Below are 19335 nucleotides of genomic sequence, written 5' to 3' on the forward strand. Positions count from 1 at the left end.
TCAGATATCGGAGGCCCGACTCGGCTTAAGGGTAGACTCGGCTCCTGGGATCCCGATGGGAGATTACAGCGCACTGCAGAGGGATCTACGGAAGAAGCCCTTTTTCTATGGGCCTTACCCGACTTCGCCAGTCCCGGCGATGAATGGACAGAGGTTGGTGGAGCATAGGGGCCCGTCCGCAGGCGCTCTATCTTTGCTGCCCAATGCTGCCGGGCCCGGGGAGACGTGCAGCCGCAGTCTCTACACGACGACTGGTCGTGGTCCGGGCCTAGGCACAGGTAGCAGTAACTATGTCCATCCGTTAAGGACATAATTTTGCCACATTGGCAATATTTGAATCCCGACAGTTTCGGAGCCATCTGAGATTCGATTCAATGAAAACATTGAGAAAAAAAACGATGAAAAAATCTTCCCTGAGGGAAAAATCGTGTGAGGAGAAAATACCCCGCGTGTGATTGGCTCGCGGGAAAAAAAGAAACTGAGGAGAAGAGGGAACCGCGTGGGAACACCACCGCACAGTGTCAAAGCTCTGTTACTAGTTGAGGAGACTCTGCCTACCTCGGGTCGTGACGCTTCCCAGACAGCATGGCTAATTCAGCCCTGCTATTGACGGGAAAAACATACATAGCTTATGAAAGCAATGAATGACACAGAACAAAAAAAAAATCATTATGCCACTAGATAACGGGATAAGTTCTCAAGATTAAAAAGGTGTAGTAAAGGAGTGTACACAAAAAATAGTCTGGGCAGATCTTACTCAGTTGGTGAAAGCTATGTTAAACAGGTATGTTTTTTAATAGGTTCTTAAGTTCTTTACTGTCTTGAGTAAGGCAGATGTGACTGGGAAGAAAGTTCCATAATACATGACCGTAAATGGAGAAGGAATGCTCTCTTATTATGCATGAGGGAAGAGGGGATCTCCAGTAGATATTGTCCTGAAGTGCACAGAAATCGTGAGTGTGTGAATCCACAAAGTAGATTAAATCAAGGGAGATGAACACTATAGAATTAAGTATCTTTACAGCTGTTTTATATTGTATGCAAAAGTGAGCTGGTAACCAAAGTAGTGACTTAACACTGTATTGTGGTCACGAATGTGAGTTCCAATTAATAAGCAGGTGGTGGAGTTCTGAATTATTTGAAGAGGATGTATAGTAGATGAAGGTAAACCAGTGTAATGTGAGTTGCAATAATTGAGTCTAGATAAAATTAGAGTTTGCAAAACAATACAAAAATTGGTAGGACGAAGAAGATACTTTAGATGTAACAATTTTAACTTCCAAAAAGAGTTCTGGACAATGGATTTTATTTGAGGTATTATTGAGTCCAAATATTTCTAAGTCTAGCACTTTTTTGGATAAGGAAATAGAGAAACAGAGGTTGAAGGAATAGTATGTGGGTGTGGTTGGTCCAGTATAATGGCTTTAGTATTTTCAACTGTCTGGACTATTCTGTTGTGTTGGAGCCAGGTTTTAATGGATGTGAGACATAAGCAGAACCATCTAGTGTCAGTCCAGGATGATGTCCGAGAAAGAGCACTGATTAGTATCCACATAGTGTTTATATGTCAGGCCTAATTGACCTAATAATCAGCCTAGTGGAGTCAAGTAGATATTAGAGTGCCACAGAGAGGGCTAAGGTATGAGGCATTCCAGATGTTATTGGATATCAAGAGAGAGAAAAAGAATCAATTTTAATCTGTTGCATCTGGTTTGAGAGAGATGACAAAAATCAGGCAAGTACTGCCTCAGCTATCCCAATTTCCTTTAGATGTGAGAGGAGAATGGAGTGGTCCAGAATATCAAATGGCTGATGTGATGTCCAAAAGGACTAACACGTAGCATATATCCGAATCAAAACAACGTTGCATGGTATCTAAACTGAAAATGAGAAGGGTCTTAGTGTTGTGTTTGGAAGCTGAATTGATGTTGATGAATAGCATATTTGTCGATGAATTGGGATAGCTGTTGCAGCACAGCTGATTCAATGACTTTTGCTGTGAATGAAAGGAAGGATAAGTTGATAGTTTGAAAACTCCTCAGGGCAAAGTGATGGATTTTTTTTAATAATGGTCTTACTGAGGCCCTTTTTAAACAGGTGGGAAGTTCCCCCAAGGATAGAGAGATTAGTGATCTTCGTATCCAGCTCAGAAATATTCTCACAGCAATACTTAGAGCATTTGAGCAGGGATCTAAAGCACAGGTAGATTAGCTTAAAAAGTAAATATGGATGGTTTTGGATTGTGAAATTTCAGAAAATCAGTTCCAAATTATTTGCAGCTCTGTCTCACTGATTTTGAATCGTTATTCATTGGGCACAGGGAGGCCAAGTTGGAGACCTTTGTGATAAAATGAATCATAATGTCTTAGTTACTTTACCAATCAGCAGTTTCACTGTCTGGAACAGCTGTTGAGCGTTGTTTCTTGTCGTCTCAACTCTCGCCTCAATAGTTTCACAAGTTGGAGTCCCCAGCTCCCATATGAGTGCGCATTCATCATCGAAACCCAAAATTGGGGGCTCTTCATCCATACATTCGGTTGCAGCGGAGTCTAATTGGTGGCTCTAGACCAGGTGTTCCTCTGAAGCCTCAATTAGAAGGGCTCCCAATTCACTACCTTCATCACTGGAGTCCTGGACTAGTGAGCCCATGCTTTTTTTGCTTCGATGAGGACACTATAGAAATACCATCAGAACCTCTGTCAGATCTTCCAGAGCACTCTTCCCCTCCGGAAGATCTCACCTATTCCAAGTTCATGGAGAAATTAAGAGCAGCACAAGGTGTTCATGTCTATTGTACACTAATCTGTTTGGTTTCTTGATTATATTGTATACTAATCTGTTTGGTTTCTTGATATTAGATTGGTGTAAGATTCAAAAACCCCACACAAAAAAAAAAAATTCCCAGTATCCCTCTAATTGTATAGCTGTCATATAATCTGTTTCAAATTGGGATATAAGTGCTGTGGGATCATTTACTAGCTAAAGGACAAGTAAACTTTCAGAAAGTGTCTTGCCCTACCCAGCTTGACCTAGATATAAACTGTTTCATTTTGGGATTATAAGTGCTGTGGGATCTTTTACATTTACTAGCTAGAGGACCAGTTCCAGAAGAGTCCAGGTATAGCCTGATTGGGTGTGGCTCACTCAGTGGCTAGAGGTAGCTAACTTGTGAGCCAGCAGAAACAATACAGACTGTGCACAGCCCAGGAGAGGAGGCAACTGTTCCAGTGCAGATAAGATACTAGTTTTTGGAAATACTGCTCTGTGTTTCATAATCCCTTTTTATTCTAGTATTGTATATTAATCTGTGGTTCCTTGATATTGGTTTGCTTCTGTGTAGAAAACTGCTCTGTGATTTCAAATCCCTTTCTATTCCAGTATTGTATACTAATCTGTTTGGTTTCTTGATATTAGATTGTTGTAAGATTCAAAAAACCCACACAAAAAAAAATAAAATTCCCAGTATCCCTCTAATTGTATAGCTGTCATATAATCTGTTTCAAATTGGGATATAAGTGCTGTGGGATCATTTACTAGCTAAAGGACAAGTAAACTTTCAGAAAGTGTCTTGCCCTACCCAGCTTGACATAGATATAAACTGTTTCATTTTGGGATTATAAGTGCTGTGGGATCTTTTACATTTACTAGCTAGAGGACCAGTTCCAGAAGAGTCCAGGTATAGCCTGATTGGGTGTGGCTCACTCAGTGGCTAGAGGTAGCTAACTTGTGAGCCAGCAGAAACAATACAGACTGTGCACAGCCCAGGAGAGGAGGCAACTGTTCCAGTGCAGATAAGATACTAGTTTTTGGAAATACTGCTCTGTGTTTCATAATCCCTTTTTATTCTAGTATTGTATATTAATCTGTGGTTCCTTGATATTGGTTTGCTTCTGTGTAGAAAACTGCTCTGTGATTTCAAATCCCTTTCTATTCCAGTATTGTATACTAATCTGTTTGGTTTCTTGATATTAGATTGTTGTAAGATTCAAAAAACCCACACAAAAAAAAATAAAATTCCCAGTATCCCTCTAATTGTATAGCTGTCATATAATCTGTTTCAAATTGGGATATAAGTGCTGTGGGATCATTTACTAGCTAAAGGACAAGTAAACTTTCAGAAAGTGTCTTGCCCTACCCAGCTTGACCTAGGTATAAACTGTTTAACTCCCTCCCACCCTACCCCTCTGCCCACCCACCCCTAGGTTTGTATTTCTAATGTAGTCATCCTAACTTCATAATAGGCAACCAGATAAATTAGTAAATTGATTATTCCTTAGGTGTACCAATCAAATAACTTACCTAAATGAGTACTATTCAATGCAACTGCTGTGGAGCCTTTATATTGAGGGTAATCATATGGAAACTTAAGGCTTGCCCCTTTTGTTCAAAACTCTCTACCTTGGAAAAGGAGCTGGATGACTTTAAAGCTGAATTAGCTTCAATAAAGAGAGTCTCAGCCACGGTACATTATTCAGGAAATAATTTCCACTTACCACTGAATAACCAAAACTCAAGAAAAAAGAGATTTACTGTGGGCTCAGGTAGGATAAGACCTGGAACCCACAGACACCCATTATTGAAAGTTGTGCAGCCCACAACTCTATCCCCCCACTCACACAGGCCATTAAGGAACTTAAAAAGTATTACAGTGGGCTCTGGTAGAATAAGACCTGTGTTCCGTAGACACACATTGTATCAAGTGCAACAAGTACAAAATGCCTTCTCTGTATTAAATTCTGAAGAAGTCCTTGAGAAAAAGATTGAAATGTTATCGGAAAAGAGAGAAAAAAACCCAATGCATACAGAAATTCCAGATCAGAAACCAAAGGAAAAAGCTCATGGTGATGGATGACTCTGTCATCAGAGGCATTAATCTCTTCCCTTGCACAAATGCAAAGAGAAAAGTGGATAACAAAACTCAACTAAATAGGTCACAAAAGGAGTTCAGGAACAGCAGTAACCTGAAAAAAGAAAGCTGGAAAGCTATGAGCACAAATGCTCGTAGTTTGGGTAATAAAATCCCAGAGCTGCAAGCCCTAATGGTGGAGGCGGACTTGGACGTTGTTGCTGTCACGGAAACGTGGTTTACGGAATCTCATGACTGGGATATGGCAATACCAGGCTATAACTTGTTAAGGAAGGACAGAGAGGATAGGAAAGGGGGAGGAGTGGCTCTTTATGTCAGAAACAATATCCAAGCATCTGAGCTGCAAGGAAGATGGGGCAAAGAAGAAGCACTATGGGCCGACTTAAAAAAAAGATGGGGCATCCATTTTTATTGGAGTAGTTTACAGGCCTCCAAACCAAAAGGAAGAGCTGGACAGAGATCTGGTTGAAGACATCCACAGGATAGCAAAGAAAGGAGAAGTGGTGATCGTTGGAGACTTTAATATGCCAGATTTAGACTGGAGAATCCCATCTGCAGAATCTAATAATAGTAGAGAAATAGTAGATGCCCTGCAAGTAGCTTTGTTCAAACAAATGGTAATGGAACCCACGAGAGAAGGAGCTATACTCGACTTAGTGCTCACTAATGGAGATAATGTCTCAAACGTCCAGGTGTGTGCCCACCTCAGCACCAGTGATCATCAAACGGTATGGTTTAATATCACAAAAAGGACACGGAAAAGAAGCACAAAAACCCAAGTTTTGATGTTCAAAAACACAGACTTTGATGAAATGGGGAAGTACCTGGAGGAAGAACTAAAAGGCTGGGAAAACGAGAGAGATGTGGATCAACAGTGGACCAATCTAAAAGGAGCAATTACCAAGGCAACTAATCTATATGTTAGAAAAGTAAAGAAAAGCAAAAGAAAAATGAAACCTATCTGGTTCTCAAAGGAGGTGGCTGACAAAGGCTAAAAGAACAGCGTTCAAGAAATATAAAAGATCCCAAAAGGAGGAGCACAAAGAAGAATATCTGGTAGAACTGAGGGAGACGAAGAAATTAATCAAGATGGCAAAAAAGTCAAGCGGAAGAGAGGATTGCCAAGGAGGTAAAGAGTGTTAACAAAACATTTTTCAGATACATCAGTGAAAAGAGAAAAGTTCAAAGTGGTATAATGAAATTGAAAGGTGGAAAGGATCAATGTGTGGAGAGAGACGAAGAAATGGCAGAAATATTAAAGGAATACTTCAGTTCTGTGTTCACTAAAGAGGTCCCTGGAGAAGGACCGTCACTAGTTAACAAGAAACTGGAGGGGAGTGGAGTAGATGTAACTCCATTTACAGTAGAAAATGTATGGGAAGAGTTGGTGAAACTGAAAGTGGACAAAGCCATGGGGCCTGATGAAGTTCATCCCAGAATACTGAGGGAGCTCAGAGATGTGCTGGCGGGTCCGCTGTGTGACCTGTTCAATAGATCCCTAGAAACGGGAGTGGTGCCGAATGACTGGAGGAGAGCGGTGGTGGTCCCGCTTCACAAGAGTGGGAACAGAGAAGAGGCTGGTAACTACAGACCGGTTAGCCTCACTTCGGTGGTGGGAAAAGTAATGGAGTCACTGTTGAAAGAGAGAATAGTGAACTATCTACAGTCGGGAGAATTGCTGGACCAGAGGCAGCATGGATTCACCATTGGAAGATCCTGTCAGACAAATCTGACTTTTTTGACTGGGTAACCAAGGAATTGGATCAAGGAAGAGCACTCGATGTCATCTACTTGGATTTCAGCAAAGCTTTTGACACTGTCCCGCACAGGAGACTGGTGAATAAAATGACAAGCTTAGGAGTGAGTGCCAAGGTGGTGGCCTGGATTGCAAACTGGTTGACGGACAGAAGACAATGTGTGATGGTAAATGGAACTCTCTCTGAAGAGAGAGCGGTTTTAAGCGGTGTACCGCAGGGATCAGTGTTGGGACCGGTCCTTTTCAATATCTTTGTGAGTGACATTGCGGAAGGGATAGAAGGTAAGGTATGTCTTTTTGCGGATGACACTAAGATCTGCAACAGAGTGGACACGCCGGAAGGAGTGGAGAGAATGTGACTGGATTTAAGGAAGATGGAAGAGTGGTCGAAGATATGGCAGCTGACATTCAATGCCAAGAAGTGCAGAGTCATGCATATGGGGAGTGGAAATCCGAATGAACTGTATTCGATGGGGGGAGAAAGGCTGATGTGCACGGAGCAGGAGAGAGACCTTGAGGTGATGGTGTCTAATGATCTGAAGTCGGCGAAACAATGTGACAAGGCGATAGCTAAAGCCAGAAGAATGCTGGGCTGCATAGAGAGAGGAATATCGAGTAAGAAAAGGGAAGTGATTATCCCATTGTACAGGTCCTTGGTGAGACCTCACCTGGAGTATTGTGTTCAGTTCTGGAGACCGTATCTCCGAAGAGACAGAGACAAGATGGAGGCGGTCCAGAGAAGGGCGACCAAAAAGGTGGAAGGTCTTCATCAAATGACTTATGAGGAGAGATTGAAGAATCTAAATATGTACACCCTGGAGGAAAGGAGGAGCAGAGGTGATATGATACAGACTTTCAGATACTTGAAAGGTTTTAATGATCCAAAGACAACGACAAACCTTTTCCGTAGGAAAAAAATCAGCAGAACCAGGGGTCACGATTTGAAGCTCCAGGGAGGAAGATTCAGAACCAATGTCAGGAAGTATTTCTTCACGGAGAGGGTGGTGGATGCCTGGAATGCCCTTCCGAAGGAAGTGGTGAAGACCAGAACTGTGAAGGATTTCAAAGGGGCGTGGGATAAACACTGTGGATCCATAAAATCAAGAGGCCATCAAAGAGTGGATGGCTCGCCAGAATGACGGCTACTGCCTGGAGATAATACCCTTATTCAATAAACATACACATGGTTACTGTGACTCCAACATCGCTCTAAGCTACAACAGCAAGAGGAAATGTGGAAAAAAGGATTCGCACTCACAAAGCGGGGAGTAGCTGGCTTGTTACGGCGGTTACTACCCCAAACCAAATAAGCCTGATACTTCACTTTCAATGCATATCCAGCATAGCTCTCTGCTTCAACGGCAGGGGAGAAGAAAAACTGATACTTCACGCATATCCAGCATAGTTCTCTGCTTCAACAGCAGGGGAGAAGAAAAACTGATACTTCACGCATATCCAGCATAGCTCCCTGCTTCAACGGCAGGGGAGAAGAAAAACTGATACTTCACGCATATCCAGCATAGCTCCCTGCTTCAACGGCAGGGGAGAAGAAAAACTGATACTTCACGCATATCCAGCATAGCTCTCTGCTTCAACGGCAGGGGAGAAGAAAAAAGGATTCGCACTCACAAAACGGGGAGTAGCTGGCTTGTTACGGTGGTTACTACCCCAAACCAAATAAGCCTGATACTTCACTTTCAATGCATATCCAGCATAGCTCTCTGCTTCAACGGCAGGGGAGAAGAAAAACGGATACTTCACGCATATCCAGCATAGCTCCCTGCTTCAACGGCAGGGGAGAAGAAAAACCACCAATAAGGGCTGAATAACATAGTTTGGGTAAAACAAATAAGCATGGGTGTAGCTTGCTTATTGCGGCGGTTACTTCCCCTACTACCCCTAACTAATCAAGCTTGATATTTCACTTGGATGCAACTCCATCACTGCTCTCTACATTAATGGTGGGGGTGGAAGGGAAATAGCTCTTTGGTTCTAAGAGAAACAGATAAGTATGAGAAAAAAATGTGTGAAGCTTGCTGGGCAGACTGGATGGGCCGTTTGGTCTTCTTCTGCCGTCATTTCTATGTTTCTATAAGGGTAAAGACCCTTGTACCAAACTACTTGGACCTCTTCAAATTCTGGATATCCCGACTGAATCAGCTGCTTTACCAGTTTATGATATTCTCAAAATGCCTCTTTTGAAACTGTAGGAAACATTAATTTCAGGTATCCCCACTGCTTGAAAGATGAACCTCCAAATAGAGTTGAACAATCACCAGGTTTTGGCATGGTGCATCTTGCTGCACTGCCATAAAAGCAAACAATCTGCTAGGATGGCCTGTTGCCATCAAAAGCAGTCTTGGGGCGTGGGCTTTCCCTCTTTTCTTCAAAGAAGCCTGTAGCTTGGTATTTCCTGTACATGTTCTTGTCCTTGGAGAAAATGGAGCTACCTGTAACAGGAGTTCTCTGAAGACAGCAGGATGTTGGTCCCCACAAAACCTTCCCACCTCCCCTGGTTTTTCTAAGTCTTAGTTTTATCATGGACTGAGGGGACTCTGCATGAGATGTGGGGGAGTGGTCAATATCAGACATGCCCAACAGGGCTTGCTCAAAGCTAGAAGCTTTGATGTCCATGCTAGGCTCCATCTGATATCGCTAAAGTGTAAGGACTAACATCCAGCAGGAGCCATGTTTTATTTATTGCTTACATAAACTTAAGCAATTTTACAAAATACATGTATAACAAAACATTTAAAATAATCACCAAGCAAGAAAAAGACAGTAATCATGAAACATGCCAAATCCACTGCATACATGGCCATTTTAATTACTCAGCCAAAGGCTTATACCTAGTTCTGGCAGTTATGTGAGATTAAGGAAGCCTAATTGGAACATGTTTTGATTCGATAGACCTGTAAGTGAATGGCGCAAAAATGGTTTTCCTACATATAACATCAACATGTTTTTGCTAGGCTTGAGATCTTATTGCTAGAATTACATTGTATTTGATGTCTGAACTCCCACATTGTTTGACCTTTATTTTACTTTGCTATAGGTAATGCTGATGGAAATATCCCACAAAATATGGACTTTTCGTCTAAACATGGACATGCTGTAATGAAAGCTTCCACCACACCAGGTATCTTTTTGTTTACTTTCAAATCTTCACATCATTCTGTGCATTAGACATTTTTCAGGAAAGTGATGCCTTGCTTTTCAAAATGCCAAATGTTATTTTACAATTAATGGTGGAATTGTCTATATGTAAAACTGAGAATTTGCCTTTCTTTCCACTCCCAGCTTTCTGATTTATTGCAGTAGGCCCTTGTTGAAGGTTGTTGGCATAGATGGCTCCGTCATCTTTGAAACTTGTCGTATCTAGTGTCAGCAGGCCAGAACAAATGATCATCGTTCCCTTTTAAAAAAAAAAAAATCTTTTAAAAAGAGGTTTATAGAACTAGGTAGAATCAAAACAGCTGAACCAAATCATACTAAACTAGAAATTCAGAAGGATCATTTTTCCACCAACATTCTTTTGAGCCTTTGATAAATGAGGTGGTATTATATAGAGCTCATTTCAGCTGCCTTTAATTTACCATCCTGTTTACTTTAAGTATTGTAACTTTTTAAAGTAGGCTTGTAGCCATGTTTAAGATGATACATGGTGGCATGAATACTAAAGCATTACATAACAAGTGACTGCTCTGTAGTGAGTACTGTGGAGGTAAAAAGCTGCAAACTGATGTCAAGAAAATAAAAATGCATGCGTTTGGGGACTTGTGTTGCTGATTAGGACCTGATTCACTTGGCTTTTTTTTTTTTTCCCCTTAGGCACAGATTTCCTTAAGCATACAGACAAACTTTTTGTGTTTATTTTTAATACACAGACTTCAAGAAACTGCATGAGGCTCATTTTAAGAAAATGGAGTCAATTGATAAGTACATGGAAAGGAAACAGAAACGTTTTGATGCAATTGGCAGTTCCATCCGAGAAGTGAAGGTATGACTCTAGAAGGCAAAGAAAACATTGATGCCTTTTTATTCTTTAACAATAATAGTAACCTTTTTTACAGCTTTACTTCCATTGTGTGTGTTCTTTCTTTTATGAAAAAAAAATCATAAGCAAATGGAAAGTGGAAACATATAAGAAAATTATTTCCTTACCTGCAAATTTTCGTTCCTGTAGTACCATGGATCACTCCAGACCGTGGGTTATGCCCCCCTTCCAGCAGGTGGAGTCAGAGCATTTATATACCCTGCTGCTGATAGGATTATGACCCGCTTGCTGATATCACAGGCACAGTGGGGGAGCAAAGCGGATTTCAAAAATGCTTTTCTAACTAAAATATTGATATTTTTGTACTTCAACAATTGTTATACAGTTGCCAAACCTTTTTTTGACAGACGCAGACTGATCGCACGCGCGATGCAATATTGAACATCCGATGCAATAATAACAATGGCACTACGGACACTCCGTTTCGAACAACACGCACCTTTTTCGTGTGCTTTTTATTTCAGATTAATTTAAATATTGCATCTGCGGTGCCAGAGAAAAATTGTGCGCACGTTTAAACTGCGTACGTTCCTAATTGAAAGGAAAATTAGTTTCTTACCTGATAATTTTCGTTCCTGTAGTACCAAGGATCAGTCCAGGACACCTGGGTTGTGACTCCGCACCAGTAGATGGAGACAGAGCAAAACTGTCGGACTGAGTCACATATGACCCTGTGTCAGTCACAGCCCCTCAGTCATACGTAATGTCAAAGTAGAAATGCAACCAGAGAACTAAAACTAGCTATAAAAAACCGCTACTTGAACGGGGAAATAAAACACCCCTTCTGGAAACGGACTCTCCAACCGAGAGAGCTAAACAAACGGACAAGATTAACCCAGAACAGTGAGCGGACTCTCCGTTACTTCAGCGCAGCACTGCGGGCGGGATCCTGGACTGATCCTTGGTACTACAGGAACGAAAATTATCAGGTAAGAAACTAATTTTCCTTTCCCTGTACGTACCAGGATCAGTCCAGGACACCTGGGATGTACCAGAGCCAACTTACCGAGGGTGGGAAGCAGAGAGTCCCGCTCGGAGTACCCTCTCCCCAAATCACCCGGCATCTGGGGCCCGGACATCCAACCGGTAATGCCTGATAAAGGTATGCAATGACTTCCAGGTAGCTGCCCTACAAATCTCTTGAGGCGATACCTGCGAAGCCTCCGCCCAAGACGCAGCTTGAGAGCGAGTCGAGTGAGCCCGAAGACCGATGGGAAGCGGTTTTCCACGTACCAAGTACGCCGAACCAATGGCCTCTTTGAGCCAACGAGCAATCGTCGTGCGAGACGCTGCGGCCCCTTTCTTGGGCCCGGAGAACAAAACAAACAAATGATCCGTTACTCGAAACGGGTTAGTCACCTCCAGGTAGCGAAGAAGAGATCTCCTGACATCCAGCTTCCTCAGTTCCCTCGATTGTGGATCAGAGGTCTCCCCGACCGCAAAAGAGGGCAGCTCCACTGACTGATTTAAGTGGAAAGAAGACACCACTTTAGGCAGAAAGGAAGGAACCGTCCGCAAAGAAACTCCGGAATCGGAAATACGCAAGAACGGTTCCCTACAGGACAAGGCCTGCAATTCCGAAACACGCCGTGCCGAGGCAATCGCCACCAAGAACACCGTCTTCAACGTGAGATCCTTAGTAGTTGCGCGCTTCAAGGGCTCAAACGGTGCCGCGCATAAGGCTGAGAGAACCCAATTGAGGTTCCAAGCCGGACAGGGGAGACGCAATGGAGGACGAAGGTGCTTAGCTCCCCGAAGAAAACGGGAGATATCCGGGTGAAGAGCCAGGGAGGTTCCACGGACCTTACCTCGCAAACAACCAAGCGCCGCCACTTGGACCCGTAGAGAACTGCATGCCAAACCTTTGGCCAGACCTGCCTGTAGGAATGCCAGAATGTCGGAGACCGAAGCAGAAGTGGGATCCACCCCACGCTGTACGCACCATTCCTCAAAAACCACCCAGACACGGACATAAGCCAGGGACGTCGACTGCTTCCTGGACCTTAGCAATGTGGCTACCACCGCATCTGAGTAACCTTTTCTCTTCAGCCGATTCCTCTCAAAAGCCATGCCGCGAGACAAAAGTGATCCGCATCCTCCAAACAGACGGGACTCTGATGGAGGAGACCCGCAAGCCCCTGGAGCCGAAGGGGTTCCGTTACTGATAGCTGGATGAGGTCTGCGAACCACGGCCGACGTGGCCACTCCGGTGCCACCATGATCACGTTGGACGGGTGCAATTCTATTCGCCGCAGAATCTTGCCGATCATCGGCCACGGGGGAAACACGTACAGCAGAACATCCGTCGGCCAGGGAAGCACCAACGCGTCGACGCCTTCTGCCCCCCGTTCTTGACGCCGACTGTAAAATCGCGGAGCCTTCGCGTTGTGCCACGTGGCCATCAGATCCATGTGGGGAACTCCCCACGTTTCGCAAATGAGAAGAAACGCTTCGTCCGCCAGCTCCCACTCCCCTGGATCCAGGTGATGACGGCTGAGAAAGTTCGCCTGAACGTTGTCGACTCCTGCAATGTGAGAGGCTGCTATGTTGCTGAGATTTAGCTCCGACCAGGCCATCAAGCGCTGAGCCTCCTCCGCCAACTGTGGGCTCCTTGTCCCGCCTTGACGATTGATGTAGGCCACGGTAGTCGCGTTGTCCGACAACACTCGGACCGCCTTTCCCCGCACTAACGGTAGGAAGGCTTGCAGTGCCAGACGGACCACTCTGGTCTCTAGTCTGTTGATAGACCACTGGGCTTGCGACACTGACCATAGGCCTTGAACTGACTTTCCTAGGCAGTCCACGGTCCTGGAGCCCTATTCCAGCAGGGGTGAGTGAACCGGGCTCCCCGGTGTCACCCCTGACGCTGCTACTGGGAAAGCCGGGTCCTCGACCCTAGCAGCGGCCTCGACCAAGGGGGGATGGTCCCCTCAGAACCTCACAACCCCCCTGGGAGGCAGGGCGAACGGGACATCACTGACCAATTTAAAACCAAAAATTCCCAATTGAAAAAAACAACCGTAAACTAGGCTGGCCTAAAACCAAGAAAAAGAACCGACCCTGACGGAGTCCCAGAACCAGGGCAGGCAGGAGCTGTGACCGCACCTGCACCATCTACTGGAGACAGAGTAAGACTGAGGGGCTGTGACTGACACAGGGTCATATGTGACTCAGTCCGACAGTTTTGCTCTGTCTCCATCTACTGGTGCGGAGTCACAACCCAGGTGTCCTGGACTGATCCTGGTACGTACAGGGAACGCAATTTCTCTGCGTGTTTTTTATAGCATCGGCCCCATAAAGATTCGATTGTGCATTTAGTCTCATGCAGGATTTTTATCCTGTTGGTCTCTATGCCATCCCGGACAAAAAGCGTCACCCCGCCTCCCAGATGCTCCTCTCTGTCATTGCGATATAATATGTGGGGAGTGGCAGGGAGACACCATAGCACTGTCCTATTGGTTATCCTCCTTCCACCTTGTCTCTGAGATGCCAATTTAAGTCCATGTCATCATTCACTGCTATACATTCTAATTCTCCCATCTTACTTCTTAGACTTCTGGCATTAGCATACAAACATTTCAAAGTTTGTTTTTTGTTTGTATTTTCATTCTGCTTTTTAATTGATAGGGATAAATTGGAATTTTTTTTAGCTCAGGTGAGTTTTTAATTACAGGGACTTGGACTACTTTTCTTATTATTAGAACCTCACTGTTGGGATGCCCTAATTCTAATGCATCATTAGTATCCTTTGAAGATACCTCCCCATGCGCTGCTTGAACGACAGTCTGCTTTCCCCTTTGTTCTAGTTAAAAAGGAGATAGAGCAGCTTTTAAAAGGTTAGCGCCAGCAGTCTGATTCCACTCTGGTTAAGGTTGAGCCCATCCTTTCGGAAGAGACTCACTGTTCCCCAGTTCCTTGCAAAACTGAATCTCTCTTCCTTCCACCATCGTCTCATCCACGCATTGAGACTCCGGAGCTCTGCCTGGCTCTGAGGACCTGTGCATGGAACAGGGAGCATTTCAGAGAATGCTACTCTGGAGATTCTGGATTTCAGCTTTTTACCTAAGAGCCTAAATTTGGTTTCCAGAACCTCACTCCTACATTTTCCTAAGTTGTTGTTGCCCACATGTACCATGACAGCCGGCTCCTCCCCAGCACTGTCTAAAATCCTATCTAGGTGACGCGTGAGGTCCGCCACCTTCGCACCAGGTAGGCATGTTCAGGCGATCCTCACACCCACCAGCCACCTGGCTGTCTACATTCCTAATAATCGAATCACCAACTATGACAGCCGACCTAACCCTTCCCTCCTGGGCAATAGCCCTGGGAGACACACCCTCGGTGCAAAAGGACAATGCACTACCTGGAGAGCAGGTCCTTGCTACAGGATCCTTTCCTGCTGCACAAGGTTGATGCTCTCTGATCATGAGACCTTTTTCCTCCAAGGCAGCACCAGGGCTGCCAGTCTGAAGTTGGGACTTGGCTACTGTGTTCCTGAAGGACTCATCTATATTCCTCTCTGTCTGCGTCAGCTCCTCCAGGTCTGCTACTCTAGCCTCCAGAGATCGGACTTGTTCTCTGAGAGACAGGAGCTCTTTGCATCGGATGCACATGTACAACTTCTCACCAGTGGGTAAATCATAAATGTGACACACTATGCAAAAGACTGGGAGGCCTCCCTCTTGCTGCTGGACTGCTGCCTTCATCTCATATTTATTCCTAGTTAAGTTTTAGGTTGCTATTGGAGAAGGAATGTGTTGGCAGTTGTCAGTCGGAGCGTGGACCCTAGGCCGAAGTGAGGTGGTACACTCACGAGGTACCCCGCAGGTCCTCACCGTTTGTATGCGCAATCAAGGTATGGAAACCAGAAAGACCCTCACCTGGTAGGATGGGGGTCCAAGCACGATCCGTGGTTGGAGGCAGGTAGCAGGTTATCAAGGCCCAAGGCAGTCCAGGTCGAGATCAGGCGGCAGGCAGGCAGAGTCAGGCAATCTGGGTCAAACACAAGGAACAGAAGGCACCAAGACAGCTACTCGCACTAAAGACCTGTTGCAAGGCAAAGCAGGCAGGCAGGGCTCAGGTTTATGAAGACGGCTGCCTCAAATGTCACTTCCCGGGGCTGGGACACTTCCTAGTCCCAGGCCCCTTTAAGAGGTGGGACGAGCACCTGGAGGCCTGCCCGCGCCTGCGTCTCCCGAAGTCGGCAGCCATGTCAGAGGAGGCGTCCCGGGTGCCCTGAAGAATCACGGCAGCAGAGCTGGATGCGCTGGTAAGTAGGGTCGGTCGTGCGGCCACGCCGCACAACAGAATGTTTCTAATTAGCGTCCTTTAAATGTATTAGTGTATTCACTATATGTCTGGTAGTGGCCTACAGGGGAATGATCAAACTCTTAAGGTGTGGGGAATTCGTGAAGTGAAGTTAAAGGGCTGAATTTTTTTTTTGTGTGAAAGTGGCACCTGGCTGTAATTAAAGGATGAGCTAGGGGTGGGAGTGTTGGGAAATACAAACACACTAACTTCTGCTTATTAGCTGCCTTACTGACTATTAAAAGCACAAACACACTAAATATACCCCAATAGTTTACTTCTCCCCAATACTTTAAAAAAAAATTTCTGAAGCTAAACTCTCAGTGCTCAGTGCTGTCACTGCTCCCACTTGATTGCGCTTTAGAATTTGCATGCCCGTTAAAGGATTTGTTCATAATGTCCCCTTGCGCTTACGAGCAGAAACGATGTGTGGTTCGAGGGATCTTCAGTTGTCTGCGTATTTTGGAGGCCATAATTTCAGTACCTGTCGAGTTGCAGGGAACTAGAATTTATTGCATTTGTTCTTGGTCCCAAAGAAAGACTGCGGTCTTCGTCCGATCTTGGATTTAAAGAAGGTGAATGTGGTGCTCAAGGATCCTAGTTTTCGGATGGAGTGTTGAGGCTGGTGATAGCTGCGGTATGTAAAGTGGAGTTTTTGGCTTCTCTGGATTTGACTGAAGCATATCTTTACATTCCAGTTCACCTGGATCATCAGCAGTTTCTCAGGTTCATGATTCTTGGGTACCATTTTTCGGTTTTGCGCCCTGCCTTTTGGATTAGCAACAGCACCCAAGGACCTGCACGATGGTTGATTCAAGCAAAGTCAGAGGACCTTTGTCATTAAGCGGTGGCAGTGGTGCTGCAATGATTACTGTCCCTGGGCGGTGTTGTTTATCTTCCCAAGAGCCAGCTGATTCTGTCTCAAGTTCTGGAATGCTTGAGAGCACGCTTCCCAAGGCTCGGGAGAGTGTTTCTTGCCGAGGAGCGGTTAGTCAAGGTCCAGAGACAGATTTGCAGATCGCTGAGCAATGCGGTTCCCAGCGCATGGAATTGTCTGCAAGTTCATGGGTCTATGGCTTCTATGTTGGAATTGGTCCTTGGGCGTATGCTCATTTGCAGCCACTTCAGTCGGCCTTGTTATCCAGGTAGAACCCGCTATCGGAACAATTTCATCTACCGCTGCCTATTATGGAAAGCACCAGGTTGAGTCTGAGTTGGTGGCTGTGTCGGAACAGCTTGAGCCATGGGGTGGCCTTGGCAGTCCCGAGTTGAATAGTAATCGCATCCTTTGCCAGCCTTACCGATTGGGGGGCTGTGTGTCAGACTCAAGTGGCGCAGGGGTGCTGGTCTCTGGAGAAGGCATCGTGGTCCATCTGTATAGAAACGAGGGCGGTATGTCTAGCGTTGCAGGGCTTTCTTCCTCTTGTACAGGGCAGGCTTGTGAGTGTTCTGTTGGATGATGTGATGACAGTGGCTTACAACAACTGGCAGGGCAGTATCAAGTTTCAGTCAGTGGCGCAAGAAGCCCAAGAATGATTACTCTGAGCGGAATGGCATCTGAAGGTACTAGCTGCTTCCCATATAGCTGGGTTGGACAAAGTGCAGGCGGATTCCCTCAGTTGCTGAGAGATAGATCCCGGAGAGTGGGATTTTCGGAGGAAGCCATGCTCCTGGTTCGTCACAAGTAGAGAGTTCATTGCATGGATCTGATGGCAATGTGGACGTATGCTAAAGCTCTGCGAGTCTACAGTCAAAGAAGTGAGCATGGGGAAAAAGGAGTTGATATATTATCCTGCGTCATAGGGGATTCCCCTGTTTGTGTTCATGATATGGCTGCTAGTGGGCAAGGTCTTGAGAAGCATGGAAGTTCATTCGGTGAAGGTAATTCTGGTGATACCGGAATGGCCTTGTCTGCCATGGTTTGCGAATTTAATCAATCTTGCAGTGGACGGGCCGTGGCGTCTTGCTCATCTTCACAGTCTGCTGCGCCAAGATCCCATGTTTTTGGATCAGGCGGATCTCTTCTCTCATGGCTTAGCTTCTGAGATGAGGTGCCTGAGAGAAAATGGTTATCTGGAGGATGTTATTGCCACTATTTTGCAAGCAAGAAAGAACTCCACCTCCTTGGCATATGTGCGGGTGTGGAAAGTTTTTGAGGCATGGTGTAAGGTGCATAGCGTAGATCCGACTCAAGCTTCAGTGACCTAAAGTTTGTCTTTTTGCAACAAGGTTTGGTGAAAGGTTTGCTTTCATCTCCTTAAGGGTCCAGGTGGTGGCCTTGGGAGGGCCTTTAGAGGCTGAATGAATGGAATGCCAGTGGCTGCGCATCCAGATGTGGTGCGTTTTCTGCGAGGTGTGAAGCATTTACGTCAATCGGTGCAGAACGTGTGTCCCCCCCGTGGAGTCTAAACTTGGTTATTAAAGCAATGTGTGGAGTGCCCTTCGTGCGACTGCACAGGACGACTTTGAAGGATCTTACTTTAAAGGTCGTTTTTTTCTGTTAACAATTTGTTTGGCCAGAAGGATTTTGGAGCTAGAAGCCTTATCATAAAAAGATTCTTTTCCCAAAGATTTCAGACTCCTTCCAGAGGTTGATGACTTGGGGTAAAATCCAGGGCAGTTGTGGAATCAGCTGCTGCCTTCCTGGCAGATTTGGTCTGTACTTCATCCAGAGGGGTAGCTTTTTCAGTTGCAGCCAGGCGTCCTATATGGTTGAGAAGTTGGTCGACTGACCTCCAAGGCTAACCTAACTAAATTTGCTCTTTAAGGGCTCGCCTGTGTTTGGTAGCGAGTTGGAGAAACTGGTTAGTAAATGGGGCGAATCTCCAGTTCCTCTATTGCCGGAGGATAAGAAGCAGGCACAATGTTCCCTTCACATGAGAGGTCATGCTTGAGGATCCAAGCATTTTCGACCCTATAGAGGAGCGAATTTTCAGAGGATTTGTCCATTTGTGGTGGGTCTATCTCTTTTCATCCCCGACAACCCAGAAGAAGTGCAGTCTCAGGTAGTGGAACCACCCAAGCCTCCCAATGAAGATTTGCAGACTACCCCCGGAAACAGGAGATAGGGGGACGCCTCTCTCTCTTTTATTATAGGTGGTTTGAAATCACTTCAGATCAGTGGGTCCTAGAGTGATAAGAGAAGGATATGTGCTGGAGTTTCGCTGTGTTCCTCAGGTCATGTTCATGGTGTCTCCCTGCCACTCCCCACAGAAAAAGGCAGTGGAAACTACATTGCCGAGGCTCCTTAGTATGAGGCCTGTGAGCTTAGTGTCCATGTCTCAAGAAAATACAGGGCGATATTCTATTTATTTTGTTGTGCCTGGACCACAAAGGCATAAGTAGTCT

At 45.2% G+C, this 19335-nt stretch overlaps 1 protein-coding gene across 2 annotated transcripts in view; it reads left to right on the forward strand.

Annotated features, from left to right (window-relative positions):
• Positions 1-19335, forward strand: part of NUSAP1 (nucleolar and spindle associated protein 1) — a 151465-nt gene that overhangs the window by 58929 nt on the left and 73201 nt on the right. For both annotated transcript variants that reach the window (XM_029598610.1, XM_029598609.1), the window contains 2 exons: positions 9679-9762; positions 10511-10623. In XM_029598610.1, coding sequence (XP_029454470.1) covers positions 9679-9762; positions 10511-10623 — 197 coding nt within the window. The remainder of the gene's footprint in view (positions 1-9678; positions 9763-10510; positions 10624-19335) is intronic.

The sequence above is a fragment of the Rhinatrema bivittatum genome, chromosome 4 (assembly GCF_901001135.1).
Source record: "Rhinatrema bivittatum chromosome 4, aRhiBiv1.1, whole genome shotgun sequence".
Taxonomy (NCBI): domain Eukaryota; kingdom Metazoa; phylum Chordata; class Amphibia; order Gymnophiona; family Rhinatrematidae; genus Rhinatrema; species Rhinatrema bivittatum.